Source organism: Mandrillus leucophaeus, unplaced genomic scaffold (genome assembly GCF_000951045.1).
Source record: "Mandrillus leucophaeus isolate KB7577 unplaced genomic scaffold, Mleu.le_1.0 Scaffold701, whole genome shotgun sequence".
Taxonomy (NCBI): domain Eukaryota; kingdom Metazoa; phylum Chordata; class Mammalia; order Primates; family Cercopithecidae; genus Mandrillus; species Mandrillus leucophaeus.
The window spans coordinates 163,789-176,738 of record NW_012107598.1 but is presented as its reverse complement, the minus strand read 5'-3'; the positions used below and the strand labels follow the sequence as shown (position 1 = coordinate 176,738).

Genomic DNA, 12,950 nt, shown 5'->3' with positions numbered 1-12,950 from the left:
ATGAATATACTTTTTCTCCATGACAGAAAAAAGCCATATGGCTTCTGAATTTTAATGTGAGAAATGAAGAAATGCATGGGTTATGGCTAACCATAAAAAAATACTTAAATATAATTCCTTCATTTGAAAGTGTTTCACTAATTTTTTAAAACTATATAAGGAATATTATCTATGCTTCCACTTTACTAAGCCATAGAATCTATGTAGATTCTACATAGAGAGTCAACAAATGATGCTACAAAGCAGCACATGCTTGAGTACGTTAGACAGGCAACAGCTACTTGAGCAACAAAAGTCACAATTAGAGAAAGCTTAGTTCCCACTGCAAAAGAGAGGCAAATACTGCAAAAGAACAAGGGGAATTAGACTGTAGTTTTGAAGAGTCACTTGCAATTTTTATTAAATGCTGATCATTTCCATATCCTAGAGGTAATTGCCTAATTATTAGGAAGTTGCTGCTCTTCCCTTTCACCTCTTTGAAAAAAAAGAAAAAAATATGTGATTCTCTTAGAATTTTCAACATTGAAAAAGTAAATCGATTAAGAGGACAAAAACTTCATGGTCAATATGTTTTTATTTTTAAATTAAGGATGGAGAAATCTACAAAAAGAATTTTCTGTTCTAAAACCATTTGGGGTAGATAAAGGAAGATTGTAAGATTTCCTTCTCATCAAACTATCCAATAATGCCTTCATAAGACTTGCTTACATAGATGTAAATAAATTTTAATATACAAGTACTGTTTTTGACCAATAGATACATTACTAAACAGATACATGTGTCTTGCAGTTTCATATACCTAAGCTTTTTAAGTGATGGAAAAAAATTTGTACATAAAAGAAACCTTAGGGATCCCTTTTATAGAGTGAAGAATCCTTTTGTAGTTTGGATATTCACCAATAATTTACGTGTTTATTTCATTTAAGTTTTTATGCATATGATCTGCTTAAACCAAAGTAAAACAAAGTACACATGTTCCATATTACAAAGATGAAAATACTATATTTATTCAATCATGGCTCATACATTTAATAGAATAAAAATTCTTTTGTGTCTAAAGTTAAATTAAGACTAAACATCTTTATCTATATGTGATTATTTTTCTTCCTTCCCACCTATGCTTTTCATATGGAATTAATGATTAACAAGTATTCCTAAAATGTGAATAAAGCAGTGAAAGAAGAAGAATAAAAACTGAAAAAAATACCTACTTATAATTTTAAATTGCTCTTAAAATAAAATTATAGAGAAAATACCTTGTATGCTATTTAACTTCATTAAGCTATAAATTAAGTTAGCTATAAATTATCTATAAGTTAAATTCATTAGCTATAAATTAAATTTCTCTACATCATATCTAATTTTCTCATTAACTATTAAAAATCCGAACTTCGTATTCATACATGAAAATAGTTTTTCTTTTGGGTGTAAATAGAGTGTACTTTAGAATTCTGAACACTTATCAAACTAAAGTTGGCTAATGAAATGTTAACAATAATATTCAAAACATGAATAAAATCCATACATTAATATCTAAGGCAATGAAAGGCTTTGTGTGAATGAATCATCTTTTGTCCAACTCTATCACCTTTTGTTTTTTAATGGCTATGTTACAAGTGTCTAAATCCCTGTCCTGGCAAACTTCCACTGCTCGTGCCTCTGGTAGTTTATTTGCATATTCAGCCCATCTGTAGCCCTTATATTGATTGAACTCACAAACAGAGAAAATCAAGAATCCCTGCACAGATTTGTATGTGGTTACCCCTACTTTTGAGCCTATTCCAGGCTTGTACTTTGGGGTTTAGGCTTTAATCCTTATAATCAAACCCCACACAGTTGTTAAAAGACATGCAGTATCACTTACATAGTAAAACCATTGAAATAAGCATATTCCTCAGCTGTGAATCCACAAATATCTTGGCAAGATAATTCCACACCTTGCTGAAGAAGAAGCTTTACTAAACGTGTTGGTTCATCACTGACAGCAAGAATAAGGGCTGTTCTGGAGCAAGAAATAGAAACGAATGCCCATTTAAAGATCTTAAACATGCCTCATTTAAAAAAGTCAGTCTTCTCAATTTACTACTCAAATGTAGGACCTCTATCAGAAAGAGTCAAGGCAAGAATGTAAAAAGTACAGCAGATCTGCTCAAAAAAGTGTGCCAATCACAGATCATATCATGGAGTCTAAACATGAACAGTACCTAGGAAGCAGCTAGCTCAGTCATTTTCAATCTCTTCTTCCTGGAAGCGTAGTGTTTTCAAAAACATGTCTCAAAATTCCATGAAGGAATGTGTCTTAGGACTTTGGGTCCCCTGATCCCATTTAACTACAACAGTTGGTCATCTATGTAAGAGTCTAACGTTAAATTCTAATAATAAATGATAAATAAATAACAACAATAATAACCAATTAGTAGTTGGTCCAACTGTTTGATTTTACAATGGGAAAAACAAATCCTGAAAGTTCAGATAATCTGTCCAAAAGCATGTGAGCATACATCCTATGGGTCTTATGGTTCTATATTTTCTCATTATCATATACCTGTGTTTTGTGGACATATACACACACACATACACACACACACACACAATGCTATTACATAGCTCTAGTTATGTGCTATCTTATTTATTAATTATACCTTTGATAATTATCTGAAGCATTCACATCAGCCCCTTTCTCCAGAAGAAATTTTACCATTTTTGGATTATTGTTAATAACGGCAACCAACAGTGGAGTATAACCATCCTGAAAAAATTATTTCAAAATGATTAAAATATTGTAGCAAATTTTCATGCTCTTTAGATTTAAGTTCAACTTAAAATACGTGTGTATAAAAACTTCTGAATATACACTGTAACCCTTAAAAGATTTTAGTACATAAAAAATGTGATTTCAAAGACCAATAAAACAAATCAGGGTTGAGCCAGACAAAAAATTAAAGTTGCTATTTTAGGCTTATTTCAAATTATAGGTAAGAGCAGCCTAGAATAAGTAAGTGATGAGCACCTAGCATTTAATGTAAGTATTGCATACCATCAATTCACACTTCATAATATTGTCATATTCAGATTTCCACTGGGTTTCATTTAAACCTCCAAGGCTGGCACTTATTTTGGATGTCATGTAGACAAAATATCAGTAAAGTATCAATATGCTTTTTTAAAAAATTCATTGGTTATTCATAATGCCTTAATGGAAGAGTTAGATTAATTTTAATATTATGTGATTTGCTATTTCAACCCTATTATTATTATTCATGAGTATATCAATAAAATAGAAAAAAGGTGGGTTTTATGTTTTTATCAATACCCAGTTATAAGAAAATTAAATATTCCTCATTTGTTATGGCCTGTTAAACAATTATAATTGTTAAATATAGTGTTTCTTTGGAGGTCAGGATTACAATCTGCAATAAAATAAAGAAAGACTTTAAGAGAAGAAAAATTTTATCAGTTTTTGATAATCTCTTCTCATTCTCCCCAATTTCAGTTTGGAAAATTCATTCTTTATATAACATATATTTCAACATAGATGAATTATCTGAAATATACTCTTCAGTTGCTTTCTAAAATATAGGATTTTTTTCTTTAATAGAAAACTACCTTATTTTTCGCTTCAAGATCAGCTTCGTAATCAAGCAGTTGTTCAACTAATGAGAAACTCTGACCACAAACAGCATAGTGAAGAGCAGTATTATAACGAATATCCCTCAGATTTGGGTCTGCACCACAGTTTAGAAGAATAGTAGCACAATCCTCATTTTGACACTGTACCGCCTGTTAATGCAACAAGAGTAGATGAGTAACAAATTTACTTTTTGGGATATGATAAATTAATGTTTGATACTATGTTTTAAAACATGAAAAATCAACAAAAGTTAACTAGGAGAACTCAAACACATTCCAATTGAAAAAGAAAAATTATGGCATACCTTAATCAATGGGGATTTGTTTTCACTATCCCGGATATTTATTTTGCATTGTTGCTCAATTAGGAAAAGTACAACATCTCTATGTCCATTCGCACAGGCCAGGTGCAAAGGTGTTCTATGTCAATAAAACAAAACACAAAGTTAGAGATAAGTCTCCGTTTGAGAAGTTACTTATTTTACTCAAAAACAAGCCAGATTGTACATTGGTAAAGTACTTGCTGCATGCACATATTTCTATTTAAACAAATATACATTAATTACAATTACCTTTTATTGAACTTTCAGGGCTATGCAAGTGTGTTGAAGATTAAATATTTAACTGATTTCACTTCAAGGAAAATGTAACTAATTAGATGAAAAATAGATTTTTAAAAAAGTACCAAAATGATGTCTGGGCTTGGAAAAGATAATAAAGTTAGGTATCACAATAAAATTTAGAAATTATATTTAAAACCTGAGATGCATCTAATAGGTAACAGGAGGAAAGTATATTAATCAATGACATGCTATCTCTAATTGTGTGTTTTTCTTTATTTACTCAGTGATTAAAGTTGGCATTTGTATCTGAGAAGTAAAAGGTGAATGCCTAAGGACTCTCTAAGTTGTAGATCTTAACCCTATTTTAAGTTATTACACTAATTTCCACTTCTAAAGAACCGTATACTAGGTAGCCTGCCAGAAACCAGACACACATTCATGAACTTTGACAGAAGACTAATTAGAGCCATTTAAATTTTGCAATTTTTAGCCTGGACTGGCCCTCAATAAACATTTATCGTCTTCTAAGGTGATATCATTATAGCCTTGTTTTTAGATAATTTTATAATACCAAGGCCACATATAAATAATCCATTTAAAACAAGAAGCTTAAATATATTTTCCTTGTTTCACTCTAGCTCCTCGGAAGTACTCTATGGGTACCTAAATAGACCCACTATTGACACACAGAAGTAGCAAAAAGATGAACCTCAAAAATAAGATAACTACTTAAAAATAAGGCAATTTTCAAAAAGATAAACTAACAAAACCTATTCACAATAACTTACCATCTCTGGCAGTAAACCAAGAAAATATAAAAACAGTTCGAAAAAATTGGAGAAAGCTAAAAATCTAATTAAGTTTACCTGAATGTAATCTCTGGAAGGCAGGACTGTAATATAACTACAATATAAAAAGCTAAATTTTAACCAATTATATTATTATTTAGCTAAAGAGAGAGCACAGTCAGGAAGAGGACAGTCAGCTAACATAACAGAATAAAACCAGAAGTTATCCATAATTAACATACTTCATGGAAAAGATAATCTGAATTTAAGGAACAAACAAAGAAGAACTTTGTTGTAGGACAAAAGTGATTCATCAAACACCATGGTCTAAATTATGTTTCCCTCAAAACTATCCACCTTACTTTACTGTGATTCCATCCTTACCAAGCATTTCTGATGACTAATTTCTCAGTAATCCTGATACAATGAAGCATTGATTAACCTTTCTGCTCACATTTACAATTTGGTTTAAGGATGAAATTCCTTATGTAATAGGAGTTTTCAGAGCCCTCAATCCCAACACAACACAGGGCTAAATAGCTTTAAGCCCACCAAAGATAAGTCTTTGCAGTAGATAGCAAATCCTGGCAAACATTTTGATGTGTCCCCTTCATCTGCCATTACACCTATTTTGAGAATTAAGTTCCAAGGAACTTTGGTGGTTTCCACCCAATTTTTAGATCTGCCTCTCCCTCCAACTCCAGTTTTATTTTTTACCTAATTTAAAATAAATACATAAAATTACATACACACACACACACAAAGAGAGAGAGAGAGAGAGAGACTGTTCTTACTAAGAGAAAGTAAATGGATTCCCAATAGGTCCTCCAAAAATAGCTGCTGCATCCTGCTGTATACCTCACTCTTCTACCAACTGAATCTAAAACCTTCAGTAACAAATCTACAAAAAAATTTCATGGCCCATATTAAACTCCAAGAACTTAGGAAATCAGCCATAAATTCAATAAAATAAAATAGCCTTGAAAGATTCCACCTTCAAAGGAGGTATTGAACAATGCAGCCTGGGGTCATTTATACAAAATCTGAAAACAAGAGCTAATCTAGCTTGAGCATGCACAAAATACTAAAAAGTTGACAATATTCGCTCAAACTGTCAGTCTTGTAAAGAAGATTTTTACTTAGAATATTTGACATCCTTTTAAAGCAGTTATCTTGGTTTAAAAAAAAATTTTAAAAACATACAGATTTAACATTTACATTGATTTTATTTTAAATTTTAGATTTAAGTGTAAAATTTTAGAGCTCACAATTGGAGCAAGCAGCAAAAAAAAAAATTGTCATGGCCACTTCTCTATATGTTTACACATATAATGTAAATGCCTCAAGGCCAATAGGAATGCTTTTCCACTTAATGTCAAAAACAAAGGCCATTCTATTTTTTGAAATAGTTGAATGTAAAAAGTATATTTACAGATATCTTGGAGAAACATTTTTAAATCAATATTATTCCATTTGTCAAAAATCCTTAACTTTCATCAATACATTATACTCCAAATTTAAGAGTTTAGTTTATATTGTTACTTTTTAACTCATGGTACTTAATCTAACCAGAAATCTAAATTCCTGTGAAGCTTAGTATTGGTTACTAGGTTTTCAGGCTAACTGGTGTCATTTTGTTTCATTCAAGTTCTGTTTTCTCCCAGACTCCCACTCTCTTTTATATCAATGGAAAAATTGTCAGCATAGACTGTGGACAGGTGATGAATGATCAGATACCAGAAATCTCAAATTGAACTTCAGCAAAAGGCATGACTCAGATGAGTGTCAAGGCTGAATGATTACTTTGAAAGCTGAAGTGAAAAGTGTTATCTGCTAGACAGAGTACAGGGTCAGAGCATAGCTGTAGCCTTCAATTGAGTCTCATCATGAGAATGTCCTTTTTAAGTAATATTCTTGGACTCTTGATAACTTAAGAGTTCAGGGTGAGTGAAGGAGAAGTAACCAAGGAAGCTAACTCACCCTAGGTCATTTATTTTTAACTCTAGACTGGGCACTTTCGATGTAATCTAGGTTTGAGTAGTAAGGTTGAAGGTATTAATTTAGAATTGGGCCTCCACTCACAAATTTATGAAGGTGATCTGAAGGGCTTTTTTATTAAAAACCATAAAAGTGATTTTATAGCAGGAGAGATATTAAACATCTCCAATTCATTTTCAAACTTATTAGGCACAGTGCTCTTGAAATAAAAACAAAAGTAGAAGCTAACTATGCAGAGCACATTAACAGGGAGCTATTCTGATTTAATAAGATGCCTGTAACAGAGCTTTGAAGATCTTTGTTTAAAAAACACTAATCGAGTAGTAGCTCTAGTTTGAAAGATGAGACTGAAGGTATCTCTGCATTATACAGATGTAGAGAAGGCCTCAAACTCAGATCTTGACTCTCAGAACAATGTTTTTCCTACTAGGCCACTATGGCTTCCTGAACGATCTGCTTATGCTATTTCCCCTGTCCCTTTTTTTTTTTTTTTTTTTTAACCAGAAATTCCAATTTTCAGTATCATTATTTTTACTAGAAAACATATATAAAAATACTACTTCATTAGGCCATTAATATGCACGTATGTTTCAGAGACCTTAAGCACAATGCTTCCAAAATGAGTCTGTGAAACATTTGATAAAACATTGTAATTTACCTCATTAAAAATTCAAACAAAACGAATAGTTCCCAATGACCATCTCACTCTATCTACTTTCCTCTCCCCACATTTCATCTCTTTCAGAAATAGCAATTTAAGTATATGTTCTTTAAGATTTTATCTTTCTTATTTTCGGTATCTCTCTCTTTACACACACACACCCAAATGTTCAAACAGAAATATACAGTTTGAGATTTTTTCATTCAGCTTTATTGAGGTGTTATTTATAATAAAATTAAAGTATACAATTTTATGAATTTTGACTAGTCAATTTACAGTCAATTCTCTGCAGTCAATTCTTTCACCTGCCCCTATATCTAAAACCACTGGTAACTATTAATTTGCATTATGTCACTATCCTTTTTTTTTAGATTCGGGGTGTACATATGTAGGTTTGTTACATGGGTATCTTGCATAATGCTGCGCTTCTGCTGAACTCATTACCCAAATAGTGAACATAGTATCTTATAGGTAGTTTTTCAACTCTCATGACCATCCTAACATTCCCCCATTTGGAGACCCTAGTGTCCATTATTTCCACATTTGTGTCCATGTGATAGAGATAATTTCATATCCTCTTTGACAATTTTGGATGCCTTTTCTTTCTTTTGCCTGATTTTTCTGGCTAGGACTTCTAGTACTACGTTGGATAGGAGTGGTGAGAGCAGACATCTTTGCTTTATTCCAGTTCTTAGGAGGAATGCTTTCAACTTTTCCACATTCAGTATGATGTTGGCTGTGTGTTTGTCATAGATGGTCCTTATTATTTTGAGGTATATTTCTTCGATGCCTAGTTTGTTGAGGGTTTTTATCATGAAGGGATGTTGGATTTTATCAATGCTTTTCCTGCAACTATTGAGATGATCATCTGGTTTTTGCTTTTAATTCTGTTTATGTGGTGAATCACATTTATTGATTTGCATATGTTGAACCATCCTTGTATACCTGGAGTAAAACCCACTTGATTGTGTTGAATTATCTTTTTGATGTACTGCTGGATTTGGTTTGCTAGTATTTTTGTGTCTATGTTCATCAGGAATATTGGACTGTAGTTTTCTTTTTTCATTGTTTCCTGTATGCTACAATGCTTTACCTTTTCTAGAATTTCATGTAAATGGAGTCATTTGTGTCTGGTTTCTTTCAGTCAGCATGACACTTTCAAGATTCACCCATATTTTTTGCATATATCCATAATTCATTGCATTTATTGCTGAATAGTATCTTTAAGTTATCCTATTTATATGTGCATGTATGTATTCATCCTTTCATTCACGTATTTTAAAAATATTGAGCACTTACTACAGCTAGGCAGGGTTCTAGCTGATGAGGATATATCAGCAAACAAAGTATGTGCAAATACCTGCTTTTATAAATCATACATGTTAGTAGAAGAGGTAAACAACAAACAATTGAAAAGATGAAAAGTATATCAGACAATATTAAGTTCTAAAGAGAAAAGCAGGGAAGAAGGATAGGAAATGTCAGTGAGGAGAAAGGGTACAATTGTAGGTAAAGAGTAGCCAGGGAAGGCCTCACTAGTAAGGTACCAATTGAATAACACCTAAAGGAAGTGAAAGAGCAAGTCATACGACTATCTGAGGGAAAAGCACCCAAGGCAAAGGGACCAGCAAGTTCAAAAACCCTAAATGCATGTCTTGCATTTCTGTGGAACAGTAAGAAGACCAGTGTAGCTGGAGGTAAATGAATGAAAGGAAGAGTTGCAGGAGGTAAGATCAGAGAAGTAACAGGGTGAGGATGAAGATCATATAGGGTTGTATGAGACACTGGATGGATCTGGCTTTTACCCCTAATAAGATGGGAAGTGATTCTAAGTTATGAAAACAAGGAGTAATATCATTTGACATACATTACACAGGATCATTGTGACTGTTGTACTGAGAATAAGCTGAAAAGGGAAAAGTGTAGTTAAGTGGGCACTGTAGTAATTCTAGTTAAGACATAATGGTGGCTTTGACTATGGTAGTACTTATAAAGGTGGTAAGAAATGCTTGGATGTTAGATATATTTTGAAGGAGGAGCCAACAAGATTTCCTGTTTAATCAAATGAAGGATGTGAAGGAATTAGAGGAATCAAAAATATTCTAGAATTTCAGCCTAAAGCAATTGAAAGACAACATTTGGCATTTATAGAAAAAGAAAAGGCAGGTCAGAAATGAAATAACAGGATCTTAGTTTGGGAATGTTTGAGACCTCAGTTTGAGAAAGCTAAGTAGTGATGGGATGGAGCTCATGGTTCTTGCAAGCTAACTGTTAAATTTTCAGGAATTTTGCAAGCCAGTTGATATCACACTGGTAGCTTAAAATTGGCCACTATTTACAAACCCTATGAATCAGGGTTTTCCCTCTTTCCCTCCCCTACCCATTCAGGGCCTGTTATTAAACATTTATTAGCACACCAGTGAATATTAGATATCCAAGTATAAATATAGGAAGGCAAGAGGTCTTGTTGGCTGGAGATTAAAAGTTGGAAGGCACTGGAATATATATATACTTAAAGCTAATCTCTCTTCACCAGGAGAGTGAAGATCAAAATACAGAGAGAAATAATTTCTGGTGGAACTCCTTAAGTGTTTACAAGTCAGGAAGATGAAGAGAAACCAGCAAAGGAGTCTCAAAAGAAGTGTCCACAGAATTAGGAGAAATGCCAGATGGCCTCAGTGTTCTGAAAGACATTAATTCAAATACCGCTGATATGGCAAATAAAATACTTTGCTGACATGCCAGCAAGGTAAGACTGAAAAGTGACCCCTGAATGAAGTCATGTTGAAGTTATCGATTACCTTATAAAGTCATTCAGTGGAGTGGTGTAAGATAAAAGCCATCTAGAAGATTGGACAACACTGTTTTTGTCACAAAAAAAAAAAAAAAAAGACATAATACTACCAGTAAGCTAAATACAAATATTTTTTCTAACCATATAGTTTTCACTTAGCCTATTGTGATGAAAGATGATGCTTTTCATACCCTTTGACTTGAAACTCCCAAAAATATTTTAAGGCAGCCACAGAGAGTACATATTTACTGTTACTAATGCCAAACACATAACTTTTTCTCTTAATATGTATTAATTTTTGCAGCAAGTGGTTGTTAATGGGTTTGAAGATATTAGGTAATTGAGGAAATTTTTCATAAGTGATCCACATTAAAAAGATTAACCAGAGGGATGTCAGCAATATGACAGAGTAGGAAATCCTGAAGTACCCTTCCCCACAACAAACACACCAATTCAGCAACAGCATAAGGACAAACTCCCTTTGTGAAAAATCAGAAACTAATTGAAAGTCTCCTGCACCCTGGGAGAATACAAAACCAGAGGTAGTAGAACTTATAGACAGATTCAGAACACCCTCTTGCTGAAGATCCTGCCTCCAACACAGTGCCATATGATCAGAAAGAGACTCACTAGCTCCCAGCTTTACCCAAGGGAGCAAAGGGGGTGGCTTGCCAGCACCCCAGCTTCCCCATAAACTATATGAATACATGTTAATTATGACAACAAAGTTTGTGGGAGAGATAAAATTTAGAATTTTTACATGCTATTGGACTTCAATTGTTAGCAACTTAAACTACTATGAGCTATTTTATGTAAGTCCCAAAGTAACCACAAAAAATCTGTAGAAGTTACACAAAAAAAGAGAGAGAAAGGAACCAAAGCACATCAATATCAAAGCACAAAATCAAGAAAATACAAAGGAAGACAGGAAGAAAGAAAAAGACAAAGGAACTATAAGAGTAACATGAAAGCTAACAAAATAGCAATAGTAAAACTTTCCCTACCTATAAATACATTAAATGTAAACAGATTAAGCTCTGTAATCAAAGAGTGGCTGAATAGATAAAACACAAGGTGCAACTACAGTTGACCCTTGAACAGCAGGTGTTTTAACTGTGTAAGTTCACTTATACACAGATTTTTTTCAATAGCTATATTAGAAAAATTTTGGAAATTCGCAACAATTTGAAAAAACTTCCAGATGAAACAAGTAGCCTAAAAATACTAAAAAATTAAGAAAAGGTTACATATGCCATGAATGCATAAAATATATGTAGATACCAGTCTATTTTATCATTAACTACCATAAAATACCAGAGATACTATGATCAACCCCTCCTCTTCCTCCCCCTCCATCTACTTAATGTGAAGAAAACAGGATGAACAACTTTATGATGATCCACTTCAACTTAATAGTAAATATATTTTCTCTTCCTTATAATTTTCCTAATAACATTTTCTTTTCTTTTGCTAACTTTATTTTATTGTAAGAATATAATGGGTAATACATATTACATACAAAATATATGTTAATCAACTGTTCATGCTGTTGGTAACACTTCCAATCAACAGTAGGCTATTTATAGCTAAGTTCTGGGGGAGTCAAAAGTTATTAGCAAATTTTTACTTCACAGGGGGTTGGCTCCCCACCCCAATCCCTATGTGGTTCAAGGGTTAAGTGTATATGCTCTCTATCAGAAACTCACTTTAGATTTAAGGAGAATTTGATTAAACAGTGAGTTCAAATGCCTGTTTGGAAGCAGCCATTGTGCTCTCAAGTATGCCAAGATAGAGTCTAAAACTGTACTTGTTATAAAGCTAACCTGGGTATGAAGCTATCTGGGGAGTCCCTCTCTTTGTCAACCCCAGCTCAACAGCAATTCTGAGTTTGGAGACTCTCAAAGTCTCTTTTAAATTGTAACTAAAGTAAGCACAGTGGTTTAACAGAGTTCATATAGCTGATTGTGTTGCATCAAGGCCCCAGGGGGCTGCAAGGGACCTTTGTGACTTGACAAGTTCAACGGTAATGAGTGTGGTTAATGAATAGTACGACTTATCATATTATCCCAGAATCTGACACGTTTATACAGTTGTTACACATATTTGCAGCACATATTTGGTGAGAAAATGAAATCAGATTTAAGAAAATTGGTGATGAGTAATGGGCAGCAATGAAGGGAGAAAAAAATCATCCTCTGTCCAAATAAGTTTGCTAAGCATCAATAAACTCAGCAAGCTTCTTTTTCAAAAAATTAAAAAGTTACTTGTTTTGATGTTTCCAAGTGTTAAAATCTGACTAACCAATGTTCTAGGGGGTCGTCTCTACTCTTTTACTATTCTCCAATTAGCAAAATTGTGCATCTTAGTGCCTGGGGACAATCAATTACCAAGAAGCAAAACAACAAGGTGGAGAAAAGATGGACTGCCAGTGGAGACCAAGCCAGTGAGAGGAGGGGATGGATTCAGGAAGGGCAGAAAATATTCAAGTAAGCATTCTTTTTTTTTTTTTTTTTTTT

General features: G+C 33.2%; 1 protein-coding gene across 1 annotated transcript in view; it reads right to left on the bottom strand.

The window, feature by feature from the left end:
• ANKRD7 (ankyrin repeat domain 7) overlaps nucleotides 1–12,950 on the bottom strand; it is a gene marked incomplete at its 5' end in the record, with an annotated part of 84,554 nt that overhangs the window by 4,864 nt on the left and 66,740 nt on the right. Inside the window, 4 exons of the mRNA XM_011964727.1 lie at nucleotides 1,865–2,002; nucleotides 2,643–2,749; nucleotides 3,607–3,780; nucleotides 3,936–4,050. Coding sequence (XP_011820117.1) covers nucleotides 1,865–2,002; nucleotides 2,643–2,749; nucleotides 3,607–3,780; nucleotides 3,936–4,050 — 534 coding nt within the window. The remainder of the gene's footprint in view (nucleotides 1–1,864; nucleotides 2,003–2,642; nucleotides 2,750–3,606; nucleotides 3,781–3,935; nucleotides 4,051–12,950) is intronic.